Here is a 26,030-nt window from a genome sequence, read left to right as displayed (position 1 = left end):
CCTGAGCCTCCAGGAACTCATAGAATCTCCAAATTTAGCCAGTTGTGGGCCCTATTTTGAAGCAGTCTTTACCAGAAGCCATAATGGAAAGTGAAAAGCCCTCTAACTGCAAAGTTATGGAATAATTTGCCCATGACACACCAGTTAATGTTTGGTCTAATCTCCACAGCAAATTTATATTCTTTTATCACGTAGCCACAGATGTTTTTATTATCTTTAAGTCTATCTAATCTTCTTAAGAGTCCTGCTCAGTTCTTCACCTCCTTGATAGCACCAGTAACTCGGTCTAAGTTAATTTTATCTTTCCAAGCCAGTCTTTATTCCTCCCTTCTTGGTTTGCCCTCTCTGCTTGCCTTTTCCCTCATTCTTGCTACTATTTCTCCTGCAAGAAGAGCCTCAGGTGTTCACTACTCATGGCAGCTTATGCTATCAGCACATCTCACTACAGCTGGGGTGAGCGTGGACAGTACTTACTTTCCCTGAGGTAACTGAGGTGAGACAACAACACTTCTGTGTTGTAGAGGGAGGTGGTTCGGAGGAAGTCATCCTTGTTCATTTTGCAAAGCTCCTTGCCGTCCATATTCTGGAAGATGGTGGTGTCAATCTCCATTAATCCATACTCCTTTATAGCCCATTCCAGCCACTGGCGCACGTGTTCCTGGGTCCACAGGGTGGGATCTGTCAGAAAGGCATAAAGGATAGTAACGCTATACGCAAGCCTCAAGCCTGTAGCACTCAGTGTAGACCAGTCATAACATTAACCATAATTTCCACAACCAAATGGACCTGGTTTACTGATCCAAATGCATTTTGCCAAGATGAACAAGTCCTGTAAGCATAAATTGATCCCACTGGCAGGGCAAGTTTTATTCATTGTCTCCCACCTGCCTTAATCTTATACCTACGCTTGGAAACAATATTAGTGACAGCAGGCTGTGACTTTTCTCCCTCTGGAAGAAGCTCCCAGGGGCAAACTCATCCCTTTGAAAGGGAATGGTTGGCACAGCTTCGGTTCTGCAATGCTATATAATTACATCAGTGCTTTATAAGTCACACCATCCTTCACAAGTGCATTACAAAGCCCCAACAGATGGCATTTTAAAGTCTGGGGATGGCAGTATTTACGGTCAGCAAAAGGACTCTGAAAAAGATATTATTGCTTAAACAGGATAGCTTGCCATGTATCTGAGTCATACTCATTCACCCGCTGACAAGAACACAATTCTACCTCAGCTTGCCCTGTAAAACCAGCCTGGCTATTGGAGGGCAATGTGGATTTTATACTGCCTCATGCATCATTATCGACTGTCAGCAAAGCTCCAGCTGTGGAATCTTTATTGCTAGTGATGACGTAAGAGAGAGACTGAACCCGGCTGGATTCTCAGACCCCATGGTGATGGTTTGCTGCAGCAGTAGTTAAAAAAAGAAATCGTCCTTTGAGTTTCGAAAGGAACGTTAGATCAGAAAGTCCCAGCGAGAATTTGCGCCATGATACCATTTGTACGAAGTCATTTTCAGAGCATATCTGCATTTTCAGATGTTTCCCGTGCTGCTTCACCCCATTTCAAAATTTAAGCTCTAAATTCATGTTCCATTGCAGCTGGAGAGGATGCAGAGTCAAGGTTAACCTTCGGAGATGTGTGACCTGTCCATCACAGCTGGTACATCCCTCTAAGACAGATGCCAAACACGTTGGCTCCTAAGGCAGCTGAGAAAAAGGGTCAGACACCTATAGCCATCACACAGCTGGTAGGTTGTGCTCTGGGGAGGGACAAGAAATGCCTCTGCCACACATTTTGTAGTGTATAAAGTAACGCCTTGGCCCAGAACTGTGAAATGTGTGCACTGGGGCTTCAGGGGTCCCTTGATACTAAAGCCCAGGTAGTGGCAGTACCTGGTCTATCCCTGGGCACCTGAGTTCTAGGATATCAGCATGAAATGGAGAAGTAAAACCGAGGAATATGGAAATTATAACCATGGCATTCCCTGACTGGATTTCTAGTAAACCTGGCTTGATTAACAATTCTAAACATGGAAATTACAACCTCATACCTTTGCAATTCTGCTTCGGGAAAGAAAGATGGATTTCCTTTATGTTTTGGCAATAGTTAATTTAAATTCTGCTTTCTAAGTACTGGCAAAAGGCTGCAAATTTTACAATGCAAGTATTCAAGAGAGGAGTCTCTTTTTTTGTTTATTGAAAGAGTTATTTGTCTTGAGCTTCGAATGGAAACGGCTTAGAGAATTTGTGGTCTTGCTTTAAACAAACACTTCTGAATTTCAGATATTTGTTTGGGCTGTTTATTACTGCAAAAGACATTGAATGGTCTCTGAAAAACTGCCTTCTTGAGACACGGCACAGAGTTCTTGTTATTATTGCTATTGCAAGCCTAATGTGACATTATTCTAGCCTATCTTCACCCTAATGCGCTATAAATCTTTACTCTGGATTATATTAAAATTTCCAAATGCCTTTCTTGGATGAATTGAGCCTCATATCCTGCAGCCGGGGATCTGGGATGATGTTCGTTATTGTCTTCCAAAGTCTGTTAAATCACTGCTATTTCACAAGTATCTCAAGGTTTTGATTTGTGGATGCTCATATGGGTGAAAAAAAGCCCCTTTTCTTCACTTTCCTTCAAAAAGAAGATGAATCTTTCTCTTCCACTGAGGGCAGCAAAAGGCATTTCCCTTCTTCTGATGCTAAACCTTAGCCCACCCTTAGTCTTTTTAAATAGGTACAAATAACACGGTGAAAAGCAAGATAGATTTTCCCTCTTGACTGTCCTTAGCACCCATTACAATGAGAAGTTGGTGTCAGCTGCCACGTTTCCAGGCAATGCAGAGGTTGAAAAAACATCTGATCCTGGCCCTGATTAGGTCAGCCAGGCTCTCGAAGCAGAACCTAACGAGGGCTTAAACTATACTTGGAGATTTGCTGTCAATCTTTTATTGGCTTCCCTTCACTACATTCAGTTCAAGCTTTTCCTTTTCATCCCAAATGGCAAACAAATGCTCGGGAATTGTCATCTGTTCATGGTCAAGCCACGATCAGAAAACAGAGCTAAATTCCACGAGTACATTTCTTTCTGCCAACAGTGCAACTGCTTGAATCAGCTACAACCCTCAGTGAAACTCTCACAACACTGGGGGAAAAGCTTCACCCCTTGAAATCAGGGAAAGTTTCAGCACACGGATTGGGCCAGGACTTGGCTTGTCATATCTACCGTGATGAAAAAATCCTGGCTAGCCTGTGCATATCTACGGTGTTTATAAACTTCATGGGGAAAAGACTCCCTCTCCTTCCAGGTTCAGACTCCACCGGTTGCCTGCCACAGCAGTTCTCATCCTTGAATCTCCAAATGCATCTTGCCAAGTTGAGACAGCAGATGTGGAGACCAAATACAAACAGACAACTGGATGGGAATGTTTCTGGGTAACAGTTTTTGGAAGGATAATGTAGTTCTTGCAAAGTATTTTTTTTTCTGTTTTTTTTTTTTTCTTCTAACAAAAAAATATGAAAATAAAATAGCTCATTTTGAATCAATTTGACATGAAAGTGCATCTGGGCCCTGCAGAGCATCAGGAGAGTTACAATTTGGGTCCACCTCATGCTTGTTCTTGCTTTAGAGCTGCGCTCTTTGATCACACCATGCATGTCCAAGGAAGACCTGCAGATTCTCCTCTAACACATTACAGGAGATGGATTTGGTTCAGCACCAAAACAACACTTCATTCCCGGGGGGGGGGAAGAAGAAGCACTGCTAATCCATTTCTTATTCAAGGCAGAACATACACTAGGATACGGGAAATTCCCACTAGCCAGAAACTCTGGTATTTTCCGTAAATTTTACGTGGTTTGTTAGAAAGAGAATTCCTCAGAGAGTGGATAAGCAAGCCTTATCTCTTCAGCTGGATATTTAAGACAGTATGAGGAAATATGACACAAAGAGTTCGGTGATGGTAGTACCTGCTGGGACAATGACTCTCCTCTCATTGGTGGTCATGTTGGGAGGAGGCCCATTCTTCTCATCCATGTAGGTGCCGTAACTCATGGGGTTGGACTCTGTCCCTGCTCCGACGAGCTTGCTGCATTTGTTCACACTGCAGTCTACAGGGGACTCCCTGAAATGCGAAAGGAAACAGATGACTTGTCATTATCAAGCACCTTTCATCCCTGCAGTAGCAGAAGGAGATTTGCGTGACAGAAATGGAGTGTATCGCGAAGGTGAAAAGTTAAGGGGAGTTTCTTCACATGTGGGAGAGGCCGCTCCTGGCCTGTCACATGGATGTCATAAGGTGATCTGTAAATCACAAGCCTCACAGAGGGGATCTCTGATAATGAAACCAGTCAGAGGAAAGAGAGTTGGCGGTGCAAAGAAGCGCAACTTTCAGATAAAGGCAACAGTAGCTGTGAGGTCACACTCAGTGCCTCCAGAACTTATAAACCAGATGAAAAGCAAGTGCCTATCACATTGGTCTGCCTACCAGTTACACCCCCTGCCCCCCACACTCCCTGTTGCTCAGCTGCACTTTAGGAATACTGCCGCTACACCTCGGTGCTCCGAGGAGCCCTTGTGGCACTGTTTCACTCTTGCACTGTGTTAAAACCAGCCCTGCGCATCATCTCTCTGTTACAGCTGAGTCTATCAGTCAGCAGAAAGGCTGCACCTCTCACCTCGCAACCTAAGGTGTTTCTGCCAAGTAAATCAGAAATACAGATACCCCTTCTCCATCTTATTAACAAAGAACAAAATGCCCATGCCAAAACGACAGGATAGTCACAGGAGAATGCTGCAATATCAGCATGGTACCTAGTTTTCTTTATTCAGGGCTAAGTGTAGCTTGTCTTGTCTGTTCTGAACACTCAAACAGCCCCAGGCTTGTCTGCCACTTGGATAGGAAACCTAGAAATCTTAGGTGCTTGAGGTGTGAGGCAAGAACTTCAGACCACAGAAACTGTGTGCAAAAAAAGCTTTGGCCTCAGTTTTCCTTCTGAGGTGGTGGAGTGATGAGGAGGGAACATTTAGCAACTCAGGTGGCACTGTGCTAAGACCTGGCCTACAAGCAGGCGCTTGGCAAGAAATAGGCTTTCTCTGTCCTGCGCTGGGAGAATTATGAGCCTCCAAACCACAGATAGGGAGAACAGATTTTGTTTTCCTCCAGCTGCTGGACTAACTCGTGCTTTTAGGTCACTTAAAATATCAGTCCACAGCCTGCCACATGCACACAGCCTGTCCCAGCTCTGAAGAACGTCCCAGGGAAGGGCAGCATCATTGCAGCCGCCTGTTCAACAGCACATTAGTGTGCGACATCAACACAAAGCAAGCACAGAGCTGCCCATATCCAGGGCAGTTCAGTCCACTGCTTTCATCACACAGCTGTCCTCCTTCTCTGCCAGAAGCAAAGTGGCTTGGGAGGAAACCACTCACGGAAGGGTAAGAACTATGACAGTGCACCAAATCCCACCCTCTGAGTTCAGCTGGCAAGGCTTCCAAGTCTGGACTCTAAATAAATTTGTTTCTTAATCTGGAGGTGTAGGGGTGTAGGGGGGAGAAATTACTGAAATTCGGTTATCATGGCTGGGAGATAAATGCTCCACCGAGATATTCTAAGGCAGATGGTAATTTTTTCCTCATGTCTTACTGAGGGAATGTTGCTTGAAAATGGAAATAAGATGTATAACTTACACATGTTCGAATTTAAGGTTTTACTATTTCGCCTACTGTTTTTCCAGGCAGGGAACCAAAATCCGCCTTCAGAGAGGGAAACTGCTGAAGGTTTAACGTCCCCGTGACCGTCGGAGTCGAGTCTGAGCAACTGCAGGGACACCGGGGTTTTCACAGGGAATGTGATCACTTCTAACTCTCTGTTGAAACTCTCTGTGTCAGGTGTTAGACGTCGCCTGCGCTGGCAGGGAAAAAGCCCTGAAGCAGCGCAAAGGATCTTGTTCTTTCCTGAGGTACACACTGTCCTGAGAAGTCTTGGTGAAGAGGTGATAGCCTTTTCGCTCCAAGGTGTCAATCTGTCCAGCTCAGTGCTGACATCCCTGGAGGTTCCTTGTCTCCTCCCCTGCCCTGCTGAGACTGGGTGCTGAGTTTGGGTGGTGTGGATGGCCCAACTGCTGGGGCAGACCGCAACACACAGCATTCCAGGATGCCCACAGGAACAGAATCACAGAATCATAAAATCATAGAATGTTTTGGGTTGGAAAGGACCTCAAAGCCCATCCAGTCCCACCCCCTGCCATGGGCAGGGACACCTCCCGCTGGATCAGGGGCTCCAAGCCCCATCCAACCTGGCCTGGAACCTCTCCAGGGATGGGGCAGCGACCACTACTCTGGGCAACCTGGGCCAGGGCCTTCCCACCTTCATCCTAATATCTCATATAAATCTTTACCCTTCCAATTTAAACCCATTTCCCCTCATCCTACCATCCCTAGCAACCTGGAGCCACTTTTGATACTGGAAGATGCTCTAAGTTCTCTCCAGAGCCTTCTCTTCTCCAGGCTGAACAACCTGAACTCTCTCAGCCTGTTCTCATAGCAGAGGTGCTCCAGCCCTTGGATCATCTTTGTAGCCCTCCTCCAGATTCTCGGATAAGTCCATCTTCAAAACAGCTTATCTGCCTCGGAGTGTGCCTGCTTTCTACTGGCGTGAAATGACTCACATGGAAAGACCACAAGGCCCTGGCAGCCTCTGCTCGCTCTGCTCAGCGTTGTGCGCATTCACATGACCGATACAGCAAAGTAACAAAAATAACACCGACCCTGTAAGACATCTCCTCAGCGGTTTTGTGATGATTTTTCATTTCGCAGACTCTTGGCTTGGCAGTTGGGACCCTGCCTCCCTCCGCCTTGCTCTGTCTGTCTCAGCAGCCAAACCCACACAACTGAGAGTCAGAGACAGAGCTAAAACGACTTTTAAGGGACTGCGGTGTCCTTACCAGCCACTGATTTACCACTGCTGGAAGAGAAGCCACTATTAATCCTGCAGGACATGTTAAATGTGCTCCATGTACCTGGCAGGGTTGTGTCTGTGTGGCTGAGTAGATGCCTCTCTTCCCTCTGAAAGTTTTTGGGGTGGTTGAATTGGGAGATAACTGATCTGATAACGTCAGGACAGACATAACCAGGAACAGCAGTGCCAAAGCTTAACTGTGCAGGAGACAAAACTGTCCTTCCCTGAGAAAAACACCCCGAAGTCTTTACTGGCAGTGAGCAGGAAGATGCTTACTTTCATGTCCTCTGTAACCTCAAATTTCCTAACAGATCCAAATGGGAAATGAGGCAGCTCTACCAGATCGAATCATCATGACCAGTCCCGGATGCCCAGTCCTGCACTGCCTCAGCCTAGGACGAAGCATTGAACGGCAACCCAGAACGTAGCTGAGGGCAACACAAAGAAGAATTCAGTGTGGGGAACAACTACGATATCAAATGAGAACAGGGAGCTGTGAGCCATGAATAGCGTATTCATGGAATATCGCTCCTTCCTTGGTTCCTGCATTACCCACAAGAAGACTGAGATTTATATTAAAATTTCCTTATTATTTGAAATGGTTTGTGCAGGGGATTTCAGATGCCAGGCTAATCCTTGACTTTTCACAGAGACTTCAGACTTTCAAGTGGTGAGACATGCTGGGCTTGCTCAAGTTCTGGGCAGAAGACGCTGTAGATCGGCTAAGGTAAATGGATATAGGCTGCTTTCACAAGATCTCTGAAGTATATTCACTGTGGCGGTGACAGAGTCCAAGGAATATGAAGTAGTACTCGTTCCCACTGTCTGTCCAAAGACTCTTCATTCCAGCAGCTCCAGTAGCAGCCTCTGGGGATGCCAAGAGCTTGGTGTTTTGGGAAAGTTTGTGTTAGGCTGGCCAAAATGGACAAGCAGCCAGCCTGGCATTGACTAATAAATCCTCTGTGCTGCTCCAGCCTGTGTTCCAGATACCTGGAAACAAAGCAATGACTGTCCCAGGGTCTCTGTCTAGGAATCACCTTTGGCTTTCATTCGAAAGAGCAAAAATAAGGGATTTCAGTGATTCCTGAAACTGACTCAGCTGTGGTCAGTGGGATATTTCCTCCTTTTTTCTACCTCTTTCTTCCTATCCTTTCATTCCTCCTCTCTGCCTTCTCTGCCCATCTTCTTTTTCTTTTTAAAATCACCACTCTCTGGTGTAAGTCCCTGTTTGGCACCCGCAGCTTTGATATTTAAGCTTGAAAGATTTTAATTTACTTTGTGAGCGTTCAGTGAAGGAAGCGAGCACAGGCAGACTGTGATTCCGCTCATGGTTCCCTCTTACAGGAGGGGAACACAGTTATTGGGGCAGAATCACAGCTCCTCAAAACTTGCATTTAACTGCTCTCATCCTCCCTCGGGTAGGAGGCTCATGCTGGGAAAGATGGTAAGAGTGCAGAAAGAAGAGATAGTGGCAAGAAAGGGTGGAAGAAGACCTATAGGTTACAAACAAACTGTGTGAGGAAAACACTGAGGCTCAGGAGGGTTTAGCACATCAAAGCAGTATAAAATGGAACAGGGATCGCACAGTCTGCCGCTCTGGCTGGGGATGAGAACAGAGCGAATCCCACTAGAGGGCTCACACGCTGCTTAAAGGAGAGTTTTATTCTTACAGACATCATAGATGGTCCCTTTGTTTTGTTCTGAGAAAAGTATTATGGCATAAAAATGAGATCCCTGAACCTTTGCATTATATTAATATTCTGAGTCAGAACATCTCCAAAGCATTTTGAAAGCACTGAATTCATTGATGGAGCCAGACAAAACTCATAATATCTGTGGGAATTACACAGCGAAGTTTGCCTGCACCCACGCGTGCGTCCAGCACATGAGAACATTCTTCCACATTTGAAGATCACATAGATCTTGTAATGTCGTCTTAAAACTCACTTAGTTCAGCTACAAATGCAGATCTGCAGTAGCTCGGTAAACAGAGGCAAAATTTAAAACATTTGTTGTTTGGTTCGCCCTTTCAATTTGAAATTTATATAAAATATAAGGAAAAATCTATTATTAAAGTGATCTGTAAATTGGGTTAAACTTTATGCAGCTTTTTTCTAAATAATCTTCCTCCTTTCTTCAACAGAATTTAGAATGTGAAGAATTTTTCTGGGGTTTGTTATATATAAAATATTGTACATTTACCACACAAGCATCTAAAAGCCCTGATGGCGATCCAGGCCTGGTGTGCTAGGAACCATACAAGGACATGGCAGAGGGCAGATCTTTCACTGAATGAGCTATAAACTAAATAAACAAAAGACACAAACCCATCGGAACTAAACTTGCCGATCCCCACATGGACACGGGGACGAGCAGTAACACAGCATCTTGCAGCAAATTCACGGACCTCTGGTTCTTGTGAGCAGCAGGTCAGTGCTACAAACACAAGACTATTCTCCTCTCCCAGTGTCAAAATGGAACACAAGGAGAGTGATTTCTCTGTGTTGGATTTTAATGGTCTCAGGTTTGCACAGTAACCACTGCGAAACAGACCTGGAGCGCTGGGGCGCGTCTGAGCGAGGCCACAAGAAGTTTTGAGGCCATATTCTGCATCCAGGTCTGATTGATAGTATCCAAAACTTTCACTTAATTTGTACTTCTGAATTTTGCAATAATACAGAAGTCTCATCTTCTCCCTCAGAACACTTCCTGAACATCTGATGTACACAGTGTGTATGCTGTGACCTGGGAAATTCTTTCCAGTTTTGGTGTAAACGAGGAAAAACTGACGTGGGGTAGAAAGCCGGTCAAGATTTGGACATTGCTCAGCATTTGAAAGGATTTCTCTGCAAAATAGGCTTGGAGAGGTTCTTCCAAGACCCCTTGTCCCACCTTGCTGGGGACCAAACCAACCCATCACGGGATAGCTTGCGGCAGCCAAACCTGCTTCTGGTGGTTAGGACAAAGAAACGCTGGACACTGTCCCTTACCGTCACCCAGCTCCCTCCGCTCTCAGTTTCCTATAGCTTTATCACTCCCTAGAGTACATAAACCGTTCTCTCGACAAGCAGAAAACACGAGCGCTTCAAGTACAGGTGAAACAGAATAAAAGCTGCTCCCTCTAATGAGGCAGCTGGAACTCGGTAAGAGAGGGTGCTTGAAAAACAAGAGAGAGAAGGAGAGGCAGAGAGAGAGGGAGGGGGAAGAGGTTTTGTTATTCAGTCTGCAGTTCAAGTTAATTTGTATTGAGACTGGTGTTTGCCACTCAGATGAGGTGTGGGTTTGCCAGGCAGCTGATGGGCAGAGGAAGAAGCAACTGGAGCGGCCCAACCCCTATCAAAGAACTGCAATGAACATGGGGGAAAGGGTAAGTTTTTAGCCATGAATAGGAGAGGATGGATAAGTCAGTTGAACATTCTCATTTCTTATACGTTTTGGAGCTCTCGTGCAAAAAGGTTCTCAAAAGGCAAGGCTAGAAGCTACTTCAGTGCTTAGTTCTAATGTTCAAACCAGGATTTTATTTTTTTTCCTAGCAGGTTGGGAAGCTGTTACCCTTTTTCTAGAGAGATTGAGGGCACATGGTTTCTGCCCAAGAATCGTGTCGTTTTAAGCAAGCCCGTAAAGAAGGATTTCCTTTTTGCCCAGAATAAACACACTTCTTGAAGGCCTTTCTCTGTGGGTATCAGAGCACTCACAGTTGTTAATGAATCGGTTTGTCAGAGCAGTATTATTTCCCCTTTTTTTTGTGGACAGATGAGGAAATACCAGCACAAAGCTCACAATGGAAGGACAGCCACGTATGTTTGATTCCCAGGACAGGCGATACACACACACGGAGAACATCACACAGACTTTTGGACAGGTTAAGTGCACAGTACAGAATCTGTACAGAACATGTGCTTACAGGATCTGAAAAGCACAATTATGCGCTGCCTGTGGTAGCTCAGCGGATGTGACAGGACTGCTTGTTCCTTCGGCCCTCCAAAATCTTTGAGTGTGGGACAGACAAGTGGCATAATGGGAGGAAATACTCTCTCTCTATGAGTGTGAGCAACAGATGCCACGCTGCAAAGGGCTTCCCCGCATGATTTTGGGAGAACGTTGCTTGTGCTATACGTGAGGCTGACTCCGCCACCTCAGTTTTCATGGCTGGTTCATCTCTCTGCAGGATGGAGAGCTCAGACCTGCTCAACACCACACTCATGCCTCAGTCTCTTGGTCAGAATCCTGCTCTGCATTGCCCTCTTGAAAACTTTAAGGATGGCTTAAGAAGACTACCCTTAGTAACTGAAGGTAGTCCTCATGGCTATCAAACCCCTTGACCTCCTACTACTTTCATGATCCATCTCTTTGCCTATGTCATCCAGGGATGGTGTTTTTGATGATATAACTTGTTTTCCTACATTTCAACCTGGATTCTGAGATCAGAAACACTAATGCAAAACTCCAGAAATGATACAACAAAGATAAAACCAAGGCAAGATCCAGTTCAGTCTACAAACGATCACCATCAAAGACCAACTGACACGAAGACCTTTATCTTATAGAAAAATCAGCATCTACTGTATACTTATGAGGAAAAAAACGTTCTGCTCTTTGAAGACTTTAACACCATCATATCACTCTACAAGTCTGAAAGTGCAAGGCTGCTTTCTGTTTCAAACCCTGCTAGGTTCAAACTTTGCTAGGTTCTCAGAAACCAGGAAAATAGGATGAGGCAGAAGCCCTAAACTAGCCCTGAAGAAGAAAATCTCTTGATTGTTTAACTGTTTTGTATTAATGTTGTACAAATGTTAGAGATGATTGTGACTTTGAAATGAAAATAAAATTAAAAGTAATGTGAACTCTAAAACCTAATGCTAAAAAATGAACGGTTCTTCTTCATTGTATGGATTTAAAAAAGAAATAATTTGAAAATCTTACACCTACAGTTTGGTCCAAGACGGTGCGATTTTATCCTAGGCTTTTGACTCGCAGAAATGTTTTTATAAGAGACAGTCTGAGTTAAAATAATAAAATATTTCCAAGTCTTTGAATTTCTCATTGAAAAGGAAGGTGATCCAGCTCCCCCAGCTCTGACTACAAACAATGGGGGCCAGGCCTCCTACCTCTCTGATTGAAAGCTTCTGAAAATGTATGATAACAAATGTCCCTTTCGTGGTTAACATCACTGCTCACATCTTCTTCTGAACCCTGTTTACACCAGTGGTCACATCTATTCACACAGAAATCATGGGCACATAACTTTTGTTTTGTTACACTGTATGAGGCCTCCAGAGAAGCTCATCAAGGCCATGAGGGCAGCATTCACAAGCTTCACTCTGGAGCACTGGTGTAAACGTTGACTGCTACTGCATGACCTACTCCATCTTCAGGAGACCCTTGAACTATGGCCCTCTTGTGGGATGCTGGACTAAGTGATGAAATGTGGAATTTGCAGCAGTCTTTGAGCATGAAATCCATCCTGGCAGTCTCATGCCCTACTTGTACAACGTTCATGGAGACCAATAGACCTACACACTGCAGAACGGCAAGAACCTCATCCTCAAGCCATGGACAAACGAGTGACAAAGGAACTTCGGGGGGAGTGGGATACAGCCCTACAAAAAGAGCTGAGTTTGTTGATATGCAGGACAAGAACACAAATGGATGATACGTGCTTTCTTTTATTTAAATTTCAGTAGATGTGGAAAAGGTGTTTTCTTACCTTGATCCATTCATGTGGTCATATTCCCTTTTTACATTGACCCGGACGGGCTGATTAATCCACTCCTGCTGAGGAGGTAAGGGGTTGATCTTGTGTGGCTGGCCATAGTCAGGGTTCCCTGAGGCTGTCATATCCGCCTTGGGGAGGTGAGCGGCAGCGCCGTACGTGGAGTCAAAAAGGGACTGGTCGTCGCTCACCACCGACAGAGCCTCCTGAGGAGAAAAAGAACCAAGTGCTCAGAGTCATGACTAAACCAGTAACCCCAGTCTTATTCTCCCTTTGAGCTGGTGAGCACCTGCAAGGGCCCCGCAGCTGCCCAGCGCTGTCTGAAATTGCCATCTGCCAGGATTGCAGGTTGAATCAGACTCTTTGGGGTCCATTAACCAGTATGCAAAACTGGTGGGTTGCTTTGCTGGCTGCTGGGTTGCTCTGGGTGGGGCAGGAGCTAAGGTTAACTCGACTTCTGCAAACAGTTGGGAAGGCTGCTGTGCCATTCTCCTTACTTGCTGTAAGCAGCCGCATCTGCGATTCCATATAGCGACCTGCCCACCTGCCTGCACTTGCTGGTCCAAAGCCAACCAACCAGCTATGTCATACATAACATTTCTGGAGTGTCATTGGAAGGTCTGTGCATCGTCTTTCAAAGGGTTTTGTGTGGTGTTTATGTTTTGAGGTTACCAGTGAAGGAGAAGCAGTCAGTACAGGTCAGAGTTATGGGTGTTGGTGGGATAAAAAATGCATTATTTTACACTTTTGTTTATTTTGTGGGAAATGTAGGACTGGTGAGTTACCAAACTCTGCATTTCTAGAAATGCTCAAAACCAGGAAATTGTTATCCTTTTTTTTTTTAGCTGCTGAAACTCCAACAGTTGACAAAAAGTTGACTATCAATTTCCTTGTGTTGATGCGCTTGGGTTTTGCAAATGAAGGATGCCAAGATCATAACGGCTTTGGCCCAGCCCTGCCTTATTCAAAGTGCATCGACAGGGTCTGCATGTCCTTTACGGAGCAAAGCCAACCATGTATGACACAGCTGCCATTATGGCTGGCAAGCCAGAAACCAAACCAGGAACCTCCCAAACAAAAAGCACACACTGCTTTAACATGAGTTAATGGAACAGATCTCTGAAACAAAGACAGCGACAGATTCACCTACTCTGAGAACTGAGCACTCAGAAGATGTGTAACATCGATGTGTACACAGTGGTGGGTTACCCACCTACATACAGACACTGTCTTTGCTTTGAAAGCTGCCGTGTACCTAAACCTTCAAAACTGTGAGCTTTTACAAAGAATAAATGCTGTTCACTCTCTCCCCACCTCCATCAGCCATTGCTGAGGTTTGTTCTGCACACTTTTTCCAAAACCAGGGAGGGAAACAGAAGTCCTGAAAACTTAGTGAAGCGCAGCTGCTGGAATCCTCCGATTACACAAGAATCTCAGTGCAACTCAGATGTTACCAGGCTTGTGATATCATCACAAAAAATGTCAATAAAAGGAGTCTACTGGGTAAACACGAGAATCCATCTCAGCTTGAAGTTAACCCATTCAGAAAGTGCCAGGTCACTGCTCTGCCTTTACAAATATCAGCACTTCTCTATCTCAGATCACGTAATGAAATGAAATAAGCCTGAATAGCCTAGAATGTAAGCAAGCCTGACTAAGCTTGAATTCCGAGGAACACTCAATCATCTGCATAAACCCTGCTGAAGTTATAGTGATTGCTGTAAAACTATTGTGAGCAATATCTCACACTGATCAGCAGAGACGGCTACAGCCCTCAAATGACAAAAACAAGAGCTTTGACACCACGCTGCCTAACACTGCTTGCTTGGTGGATGCACAACCTTTCAAAACTACTTTCTCCCTTTTTCTGCTTTAATCAGAGTAAGCTAGGGAGCCTCCCAGAAGAGTTTCCTTGTGGTGCAATCCTGTATGATCACAGATATGTGTCAGGAACACTTTAAAGGGATTGATACTATCTTGCGGCTGTAAACTTTGCCTGTGCAGAAAGGTATAAGAACACGAGATATTCTTTTCGCTTAAAAGACTGCATGCCTCTCCATCAGAGGTAAGGATACGGTGACTGGCTGCTTCTCCGACTTACTGCAGTCAGGGGTTCCTAAATGACATGTCTTCTGTGAGCGTCTGCTTCATCTCAGCACAAAAAATCATAGCAGAGTCATAGAACAGTTTGGGTTGGAAGGGACAATAAAGACCACCCAATTCCAACCCCCTGCCATGGGTCTGGACACCTCCCATTGCAACAGGCTGCTTGCTCAAGGCCCTAAAGATGTGTGGGTCCCTACATTATGGCATGAGTTGGGCAAACTCCAAATACCTGGGCTGCTGGACTGATCTACAGCTCTTTAGATCCAGTCTCAGCCATGTATTTTACTGGCCAGAGGCAAGGAAACCATGAGCCCCACTGCAGATTAATGAAATACAATTTAAAATATTTGATTCTGGAGATTTCCAGTGTGAAAATGTACACAAAATTGGGGTTTTTTTTCAGGGAAATAATATCTGGGAAAATGTTTTTTCTGCCTAAAGCTGCTTTTCTTATGAAGAAAGATTGTGATAGACAAAAAATGGGAAAGCAGGGATCTTTCTGGCTATCCCCCACCCCTCATGCAAAGAAACCTCACCCTGTTGGATAGGATCTATGGTCAGGGCTGTGTCCAAGTACAACTAACTTTACATACACAGGCAAGCACACGCTTTTCTCTGATACCCAGAATGTCTGCGCCTCTGATAAGTATCTCCCTTGAAAGACAAAGTGGCTGCTGGCCCCTGTCTCTGGCAGCCCTGGCGTTAGTGGGCATAAAGGCAATCTCCCAGGCAGGCAGCGTTGCTCCAAGCAGCTCTGCAATTTGCTGCTTGAATGCATCCAGACTGCAAACTCGACCGTCTTTAAAACTCTGTTGCACACAGGAAAAGAAATTCAAATGCGATGGCTGCCATCACGGCGGGCCCGAGCTGCTACTGAACCAGGAATTGTTTAGCTCAAACCCTGAGTTAGTTACAGCCACAAAGCTACAGACTCAAGGCTCCGGGGGAACCGAAGACGCACAGAGTAGATCAGGCAGAGATAGCGGCTTGTAACACCTGCGTACCATCCGGGTCGTGCATGCAAATAGCAAACAAGCATTGCTGGCTGCATGCGAGGGAAGTTGGGTGGCACACCACCAGCCCCTGCTGCAATCGGCTTCTCGTGGTGCTTACAGCTTCAGAGGAAAACGAAAGGGTGGCAAGCAACAAGTAGGCATGAGCTGGTGGGATCAGAGTTGGGAACCACTCAGATGATGTCCTAGCAGTGAGGACTACTTGGAACTCAGTCTAACCCTCTTGGAAGAGGATAGAGTTTGGCTGGCCCTGTCAGAGTTTCAGGCTACAGATCCAGATGGGGATCATGTTCCATCCTTGTCCTCACTCTCAGAAGCTCTGCTTGACTACAGCCTTCCTTCCCTGTCCTCACTCTCAGAAGCTCTGCTTGACTACAACCTTCCTTCCTTGTACTCACTCTCAGAAGCTCTGCTTGACTACAACCTTCCTTCCTTGTCCTCACTCTCAGAAGCTCTGCTTGACTACAACCTTCCTTCCTTGTCCTCACTCTCAGAAGCTCTGCTTGACTACAACCTTCCTTCCTTGTACTCACTCTCAGAAGCTCTACTTGACTACAACCTTCCTTCCTTGTCCTCACTCTCAGAAGCTCTGCTTGACTACAACCTTCCTTCCTTGTCCTCACTCTCAGAAGCTCTGCTTGACAACATTCCTTCCTTGTATTCACCCTCAGAAGCTCTGCTTGACTACATTCAGTTTTGAAGGACTGTTCAGAAAGTGTTTGGCTTCAGTTCTGGCTGAGGAAGAGATCAACAGTTATATTGAATACCAGAGTGCAAATTTCCACCCCCTGCAACTGAGAGTTACTTAGCGTTTGGTGACAGACAACTGGGAAAACACATGGAGGCGTTAGAGGTGCTAATATAACTGAACCAGACAGGCCACAGCTCGCCAGGGTTCCCCCATGCTGTTGCCTCCCAGGCTGTGTCCTTGAGCTGGCCAGACTGAGTTTGAGACAGGGGTCTTGTTTGTATTATTCTGGCATATATGTTACATTATATTGCCTCTGGGAATAGGCTAGCTTCATTTTTTCCAGTTTTTAATCACATTCCTGGCATAAATGTGGCAAGGCCCATCTACGGCAGCTCGCAGTGCAGCAGCAGCAGTTCAATTCCCTGGGAAGCACAGCCCCAGCCTTTGCGGATCAGCCACCGCTGAACTACCACAAATGAGAGGCTCCTCTTGCTATGCCTGCTGAAACAGCTTTGCACAGAGCTGGCAGTCACTTCTGGATCCCTTAGACAGGAATATGTGATAAGGTTACTATTAATAACAATTTACAGTTGTAAGAAGCTGAATTTGCAGGTTTTCCTTTTTTTAGATGAGACATCTGGACCCAGGTCCAATGCTACAGTGAGGTGGGGTCCAGTTCAGTTTTGTCCCTGTGTGCTGCAGGAAAGCCAGTCTGTTCTTCTGGTCACACAGGTAGCACGCTGGTGCAGGCTGACAGTCCACTAGGACTTCAAACAAGTTATTCTGATTACAAACTGCAAGTTGAGACGGCATGCAAGCTTTAGAGAGTGTTTTCACTTAGTTAATGAATCAAACAGGACATTGGAGCCAAAATATGAACAGAATGGATATCAGAAACAAGCCCTAAGTAAAAGTCTGGGGCAATGGTGCAACGTAGATGTACGATGTGAATCATTGCCATTTACCTCAATGTTCTTCCCTTCACAGTCCCTGACACAGTCTTTGGTGCACTGATGACAGAGGTAGCCCCCAGGGAGCCTAACACCCTTGGTCAACCACTAGAGGTTTGCCTAAATGTTCAGGTTTTTCACCTTCTCCGGAGTTCACTGGCAAGGAAAGCTCACTAGACCTCCCAGCTACCTAGTTTCACTCCGAGAAAAGTCAGGAAAACAAAAGCTGGTGTGGTGACAGCCGTCAATGCTCTCATCCCCAGTAGAAGCAGGTACCTACAACAATGGCTCTTTCCAGGTGCAGGTTTTCACCTGAATATTGGCTCTGAGCTCTTTACATTCACTTTTCTGGCCATAACCACATTTAAAAGGCATTGCTAAAGATCAAAGGTTCACCCTCCTCCACAAAGTCTGACTGATGAGAGAAGAAAACGCTGAGTACTCCAACCAGCATGGCATGCATGGAAAGATCACTTCCACCTCTGGGGGTGTCTTTTCTCTTTGGGGTTTGGGTTTTTTTTCTGCAATAATATATCCTTGCAACTCTTAGTCCTGTGGGATAATTGCTCTTCAAATATTTTTGTAAAGAGAATGCTACTAACACAGTTCTCCATCTGAAGAGTGCAGATGCACCATGCAAAGCGCCATACTGGGTACCAGTGTTACACACAGCTTGAGGTTAGCACAGAGGGTCTGTTCCTTGAATAGAAATGACTCTGACACTGCAGTTTCACAAGTCAGCACTTCTGCTGCCAACATCTCACACAAACAGCGAAGAGATAATATCAGATTTACAAGAAAATGAGTCAAATGTAAAAATTAAAGAGGAGCAAAGTCAGCGTTGATCTTGGGCAGCAAATTTGAATGGATTGGGCACTGGATTAGGAATTTGAATGGATTAGGAACAGGAAGCTCAGTATTGTTCTTGTCCCTGCCCGTAACCTTTAGCAGGGTATTGCCCTGTCTATGCCCTTTTTCTCCCTTCAGACCTCTCTCGCCCCGGTCTGTGCACGCTCCATCCACTCTGTGGAACACAGAGCTTCGTCCTGCGCTGCTACCAGAAAACCAACAGAAACCTTTCGGGTAACCCAAAGCAAGGCCTGGACTGCAATCACACACTCTCATATATCCAGTCTTTACAATGCACAGAAACAAACCAAAAAGACCAAACAATTTCTGCAGCTCTTTCAGCACACTTGCCTTCAGGTTTGCTCACTCTATCTTTCTTTTTGTGTAAGGGAGGGCTGTCATCTAATTATTTTCATAGAATCATAGAATCACCAGGTGGGAAAAGATCTCTTGGATCATTGAGTCCAACCATTCCTGTCTGCCACTAAACCATGTCCCTGAGCACCTCGTCTATGTGTCTTTTAAATACCTCCACGGATGGTGACTCCACTCCCTCATTTTGATGATATCCCAGAGTGCAATAAGTTCTCTCTTGCTCTGCACTGGTGACTTGCTCAAAACTATAAAGCAGGACAACTGCTGGGACAAACGGCGATGCGAGATCTCCTCTGCAGCTCAGAGCGCCGTTCTTTCACTTTGCACGCAGAAGACTACAGTGAAGCACAACTTGGCATACTCAGAACAGAGCATCATTTCTTCACAATTCAAATAAATGGGAAACAACAACTTAGTAACACACTCCAGGAGGAAACAAAGCAGGGATAAGATAGGCAAAGCAAAATCACATTGAATTTAGCCAGATGAAAAATGGGGCAAAAATGGATTTGCAGAATATCTCATAAAGAAATATAGTTTTTTCCTTATTTTTACATTCACTATTTCCATGAAATTTCATGCCAAATGGATAAAAGAAGAATGCTAAATGAATGCTTTATTGTCTTAATATCAAGATCCCCAAAACCTGACTCAAAAAGGAAACAAAAATTAAAATCTGCTTCTGTACTTCACTTTTTAGAAGAGCACTTGACTTCATGCACACGTTTATAGGATCTGGACCAACCATTTTTTTTCTCAGTCTAGACTTCACACAAATCGGTTCAGAGCCTAGTTTGGTTTGTTCCCAGCAGCATAAGCACCAAGTGGGAATAACCAGGACACAGCACTCCTCTCTAGCGGGTTGCTGCATTAAGACTGATGATAAGGAGGCTGAGAGCACCAGCCCCGGCCACACGGGAAACCTCCAGGAGATGCTTTGGTGCGGTGTCAGCACAGGACCAGGAGGGGAAGTGAAAAAATAAAGAACCCGCCCAAATTACTGCTGTAGCTTCTTGACCTCTTAAAATAATACAGTAAAATCTGAGAGTGGAGGGCAGGACATGTCTGAGAGCCGATCGCAGCTCCATCCTGCAAGAAGCTAAGTTCTGGAGGTGTGCAGCTCATCCTTCAGAGAGAGCAGCAGCTGTGCTTTGGAGCATGCACCATCCCCACCAGGGTCGAGCTGGCTTTCCTGTATCCCTTCTCCTAGAGACACAGATTCCACTCAGCTCTTTCACGCAGCTCAGGTGCTTCATACCCTGCTGTACTGGTATCTGCTGGCGGTACCAGGCAAGCTGTCTGCCCATTAGCAGTCTTGGGGCAAATTGCAGCCACTGGCTTCTGTTGCTAGGAGGTTAGGGAGAATTCCTGCCCGGTTCTCCCAACCAAGACATGTGAAGTGATTTAGGATGAGTCCTGAACCTTGAGAGGGAAACGATAGGCCTGGAAGCTTTGTCGTTGGCATGGTTTGAGACAAGTTTCACTCTTTTGGCAGCTAATTTCCCTACAGAAGGATTCACCTCCATGAACTAATCAGCCAAACTGTGCTGACGGGAGGCAGACTGTGTGACCTTGCTAAAGATTTACTAAGCCGTGTCACATTTCCAGAAAATCAGTCAGCCTTAGCCATGTATCAGCACTCTCCTGGGCTGGTTTGCTGTCCTTATACCACCGCTGATCTCTGCTTGCAGCCGTTCTGCCCCAAATTTGCCTGTGCTCCCTAAGAACACCTTCCCGCTGTGTGGGTGACAGCTTCCCAGAGCCAAGCAGTCAAACCCATCTGCCTTTAGTTCACCTTCCTTTTAATTTCTTTCCCTCGCCCTTGTAAAAAAATTGACTTGCATCGAGCAGATGCATTTGTAAACAGAGACACATGGAATATAACCGTGAACGCGCACACTTCAGTAAATATTATTGTAGCTCTTTTATGGTCTTTTCTGCAGAAAACACATGAAGGGAAACTGCAAGACGGTTTCAGAATCTGGCTTCCTGACGAACTCACACTATCCTGCAGTCAGCTGCCACGCAGAAACCCCATGGTGACCTCAGCTTTGTCCTAAAGCACCCACTGCCCCACTCCTCCTCTCCTTGATGTTATTCCAGAGGCTGCTTTTCGGGGGTTAATTTTTCATCAGGAGTTTTCAGGCTGACAGAGCACTTCGCTCAGAAAGCGTGATCTCCCTTTAAGCTGCATTTGCCTGTTGCCACTGTGCCGCCGCTTCTCTGGAAGGGGAGCTATTTGGTGGTATTTTTACCCATACCAGAAACTGAGAGTATATAACGATCCTGCTGGTTTTGCTTTCCACATGCAAAAAGCAATAGAGTTATTATTCCCCCTAGAAAGGAAAACAATAAAATGAGAAACCCCAAAGCACTGGGAGGTTTGTCACAAGAGAGGTTAGGTCACATCTATGTGTCCCTTCACCAGGCTGCTTTGGAAAAGGACATAGAACTGAGTCTTAAAATCATGAAGGAATAGGTGCAAACCACAAAATCTTATCTTTCCAATTTGGGTTCCTACTGTCAAAGCACTGGAAACTGTAAAAAGTGTGTTCTCCCAGGAATTCAAGCTCTGGGAGGTGGCAATTTAGAGAGACACAAGCATTTCAGGTTCCTCTCGGCTCTGACTCACCTCTACAGCAATGCCCATTCATTATTTTTTATTTCACTTTGATACCATTGTCCCCTTACATTCACAAACACCGCAATCGTATCCTGTTTTTTTCTCTGACACCATTCCCTTCACAATCACAGGAAGCCCATCAGGAAACATTCACCGGGTGCTGTTATGTTTCCATCCGCAGAGAACAAAACATGCACTTTCAGCCCGAGATGACTTATTCCAGACTAAGGAAAAACAACAGCATGAAAGAATCAAAGCCCAGTCTCCAGGAGAGAGCACAGTATGGGATAGGAGTCCTGAACAACGCTCAACGCCTCTTACCTAGGGAATGCTTAAAGATGGAAAGGTTCAGCCAAAAGGAAATAAAAGGCATAATCTATCACTGACATCTACAGCTCACACGGCAAGGTCTGGGCACTCTGTCAGAGGGGGCAAATACAAGTCCAACACAGCCCTGCAGCTGAATCTTAAACCAGATGTGACTTGAGATTTCAGGTGTTGGGTCTTGAGTCTACTTGTGATCTGGGTTTGGCCTCGGTTCCTGAGCTACTTTTGGATTAAATCTGTGTTGAGGGTCTCAGTACTTATGATATTCAGAGCAAAAATGCAGTGTTTCAGCCCAGAGCTGGTTGCTTAGGCTCGTTGTCAAGCGTGCATCACACAGAGTACTGAGATAAGAGGAAATGGGGGCGGTGGTTCAGGACTCATAGGAACCAACTTCTTCCCCAAGAAGCACATGCACACACTTGATAGAGTGCTTAGGAAACTGTTTTCTGCCTCGTAACCAGAAAAATGGGATTTCCTGGGATGAACAAGTCCTGAGGTTGAGATCTTCCAAAGAGCATGGTTACACAAATCACATTCACATTTAGCAGGAACTGGGAGCCACAGACCCTTGAATCCCTCAAAAATATGAGGATTAAACCTCATGAGAGAGTCCAGTCAAAAGAGGAGCAATAAGCAACAATACCCAGGTCAGGTTTTCCATTTCCTTTGCCTAATGATGCTGGATGCAAACACAATTGCCATCACTGCCCAGCTGAGCACTTAAGAAAGACATGCACTGATGCCTTCTACAGAACACCCAGCCTCTTGCCGGCTCCTTATCCAGCTCCCAACGAGCCTGGACCACTTGGCAGCGGAACTGACGGCTGCCACCCTGCTGGGATGGCATGGATTTGTGTTTTTCTTGTGCACCAAGCCCAGCCCCTGTGGCTCCAGTGATGAGATTGTTTCTGCATACGCCTATAGGAAAAGCAGAGATTTTTTGAACAAGCCTGCTCATGGCATTCCAAGGAAAACAGCTCAGCAGGATCACACTGAGTTATTTTCTTTGTCAATCTCAATCGAGATATTTGAACAGGAAAACTCAGTTTACACCACTGGAAGTTCCCAGGGGCTTTTCATTTCTTTACAAAGAAACACCAATGTTTTGATTTTGGTGCACTGAGAGCTCCTGGAAGGATTATGGGATAGCCATCACTCTTAGCTCTTGGCCAAAAAGTTATAGGTCCAAATCCCGTACTGGTACCTGGGCTGGAACCCAAAGTTAACATTCCAGTGCAAAAAAGGAGTTGACAAGGTGCTATTCTTCCCAGTGATACCAAACACTGCAGAGAAAGAGTGACCCTACCAACACTCAGGTTTCAGAAAACTGAAACAGTAAAACAGGTTTTGATGTCTGGTTCTGTAACGAAGCCATTGCTGGAGACAAACATACAGATGAAACATATACATTTAACTCCATCTGTGGTGTCCAGCTACAGAACCTGCCCGTGAGCGCTGCCTCCTGGCTCCTTCAACAGTAGCAAATGTGAGAGTAACAGTTAAAAAATGGCTTTATTTACAGCTGCGTTCATGTCCCCATGTCCCAGTTGCCCTATCCGTATGAGCCCTGTCCCCGGAAGAGTTCAGATTTTGTAGTGTGATCCAATGTCCTTAGAAGAAGGAGGTCATAGAAGTGGCATGTGTTACCCTAGAGTTGCCAGACAGAAACCAAAGCATTTCTCCTCCAAGCGTGAGCAAAATCTTACAAAAATCTCTTATCAGTAACCATGAACAGAAAGTCCGTTGGTTTTATCAGCGTGGTACTGAGAAGGGCTCTGAGCCTTGCTTAGATAAATGAGGACTCTTGCTACCTCAAGAGTCTGCGCGCAGGCATAGTTTTGCACACCTGTAAGATCTAATGGCTTCTTCGTGGCTCCCTTTAGCCCCGGTGAAGAAGTCCAGAGGCTGTGACTGAGTTCATGGCAGGGAGTTTTGAATATTTTGCTGCGGGGAAAGCAGGCAAGATGCGGAGCACAGGCTCACAGTGTGTTTGGGAGGGAGGGGGCGGGGAGCCAAGGCTGCCAGCAGTCAAATCCCAGCACTGAGACCGATTCAGTGCTACGGCTTTAGGTAGGTCCCTTAGCTCTGCATTCCAGCATTCTCCTCCCCTGGAGGTGATGCTAATAACATGTACACCCAGGGGTCATTTTGGGGCTGATTCAGTCAGGTTTCTGTTATCTCATGTCAGAGCTCTATATGATCCATGCTATCCCTCAGCACATCCCCACCCGTAGCAATTACTGGGAAGGGTTGGGTTGGGTGTTATTAAAATAGAAATCATCATCTCTGACTTGGTGACTGCGAAGCAGGGAGCTGCCAGGCTCCTGCTTTCACAGCAAAATGTCTCATAGACAAAGCCGGTGTCTCAGGGGTGTCACACACACAGGCAGGAGGTTGTTACATCAATCTGACAGCATGGGAACCAATGCAAAGCAACCAAACATTGCTCAAAGTCATTTGGTAGAGTGTAGCTAAACTAAGATTAAAACCTAGCCCCCCCAAAAAAAGCTTGCTCTCCTATAGAAGAGAGGATTGCCTTCGCGTGCAATACTTTGTGATATTTTCTGAGGTGGCTGAAGACTGTTTTCCTTTGGCTGAAGAGTTTCTTATGCTCAAATCATGCTAACATAAATAAGAAGCAGGCCTCTCGGCACATCTCCATGTTCTTAGCGGAGCTGATATGGCTGGTCTTATCTCTACCAGGGCAAGTCCCCTGAGCTGTGTTGAAAAGCCTTTTATCAGATGCAATTTCAAGAAAGCTCTTTCTGAGATGCAGTTGTGCAGCTCTGGCAGGAAAGTGGGGCTTCTGACTAAATCTCCTCTGGTTTTGTTTCGTGTCAGGGTGAGGGAGCAGGACAAGGTCCCGTTTGTGGGGTTGGCAAGACAGGGCTGCTCCTTGCGCCTTCCCTGAAACAACGCTCTACTCCCTCAGTCAGAGGAAAACCCTGTCAGAAATGGCTTAACGATCTTCTAATATTTCCATGCAATTAAAGGCCACATCTGTCTCACAGACCCCGTCCTCCTTTGCTAATGTACAGACATGAACTAAACAGTCTGTCTTGTCGATTCGCAGGGTAACAAAGGGGCCTATTCATGACACAGGCGCTTGGGCTACTTTGTGTGTGTGAAATGAAATAGAGTTTGCATTTGGAGAATAACCTGTGTTGGAGTTAGCAAGAGATTTCTGCTCTAATAAATCAATCAGCTTTACCGGCTAATAAAATAGCCCCCCTCCTAATCCTGACTGCGCTAACCAGACAGCCACCCTACAGAGAGGCTGTGCAGAAGTGAGAACCTGCGCAAGTTCGCTGTTAAAACCCTTAAAAAAAATGGGTATCAGCTTGGCTAGAATTTTTCAGGCAGCTCAAGAGAAGGAGTTATTCCTGGCCCAAGGAATTTGGGTGCCATCTCTGTGGCCTCAGCCGCGCCAGTCGGTGGGCTTTTGTTTTACCACTGCCCTCAGCTGGCTCAAAGCTGGATTCTGCTCTTGTCTTTGCTCAGTTCTTTCTGAAGAAAATGGGAGCTTTGCAGGAGAAAAAACAGCAGGCAGCCACCCACCCCTCAAAGATCCATTTCTGATCTGTTAGTGAAATCGAGGGCTTAAAAAAAGAAAAGGAATTGCGGCACACATTGGCAGAGTCCCAAGCCAATGTCAACATTGTGCTTTGCCCTGGCTAAGAGTTTCAGGCAGTGCCTGCGCCTACACCCAGATGGACAGGGCAGAGCAGGGAATATATCCCTGCTTGCTTAACAGTTTGCTTATAAATGCCTTTGGGAATGGACTGTTAGGGTGTTTTTTCTTTTTTTCTGAGTCCAGCACAGTGGCACGCTGGCGCACATTTAATTGTGGTCTCTGTCTCTGCCCTCTTAGTGCCTTCACAATGCAAACAAATACACTAATAATGTTCACACCTCAACACACCTCATTTCCTCAGCGTTCAAGTGAGCAGGAAGTGTACAGGAAGCACAGAAAAGAGGATCCTGTGGTTTCAGTACCGGTTATATTTGGGAGATGCGGCCTCATTTACCACCTAGGCAGCCAGACTGTTTGTTCAACTCAAGAGGAAGTTCTCCATACAAAATGAGGGGCAAGAACGAGTGCCAAGGCCACAGGGCGGGAGACAGACAAACCTAGAATGTGGTGAGGTACGAGTTTTCAATCCTGAGGAAATCATGGAGTCTTGGAGAAGTTTTCCCATCCTGACGTTAGACAGATAGTCACAATGATTACACACAGAAGTCTATCTTAATTAAATGAAATCTTTTGTTTCAGATATTCTGAATGGCTTGTTGCAGTTTTTAGCTGATTGATTTTCTTAAAATACCCCACTGGGTTTATGCCTCTAAATAAAGAGGGGATTCAAAACAAAACTTCAAAAACTTGAGAAAACACAAAGTACGGCTTTCAGCAAATGAGAAAACA

The 26,030-nt window shown here is 45.5% G+C and overlaps 1 protein-coding gene across 7 annotated transcripts in view; it reads right to left on the bottom strand.

Moving 5' to 3' along the window:
• The window catches only part of FLI1 (Fli-1 proto-oncogene, ETS transcription factor), an 88,845-nt gene that overhangs the window by 26,019 nt on the left and 36,796 nt on the right, over positions 1–26,030 (bottom strand). For all 7 annotated transcript variants that reach the window (XM_054086891.1, XM_054086894.1, XM_054086890.1 and 4 more), the window contains 3 exons: positions 12,668–12,879; positions 3,971–4,125; positions 475–678 (listed from right to left, as the gene is read on the bottom strand). In XM_054086891.1, coding sequence (XP_053942866.1) covers positions 475–678; positions 3,971–4,125; positions 12,668–12,879 — 571 coding nt within the window. The remainder of the gene's footprint in view (positions 1–474; positions 679–3,970; positions 4,126–12,667; positions 12,880–26,030) is intronic.

Source organism: Cuculus canorus, chromosome 23 (genome assembly GCF_017976375.1).
Source record: "Cuculus canorus isolate bCucCan1 chromosome 23, bCucCan1.pri, whole genome shotgun sequence".
NCBI classification, from domain to species: Eukaryota; Metazoa; Chordata; class Aves; order Cuculiformes; family Cuculidae; genus Cuculus; species Cuculus canorus.
The sequence above is the reverse complement of the archived record's forward strand: the minus strand, read 5'-3'. Positions and strand labels throughout refer to the sequence as shown.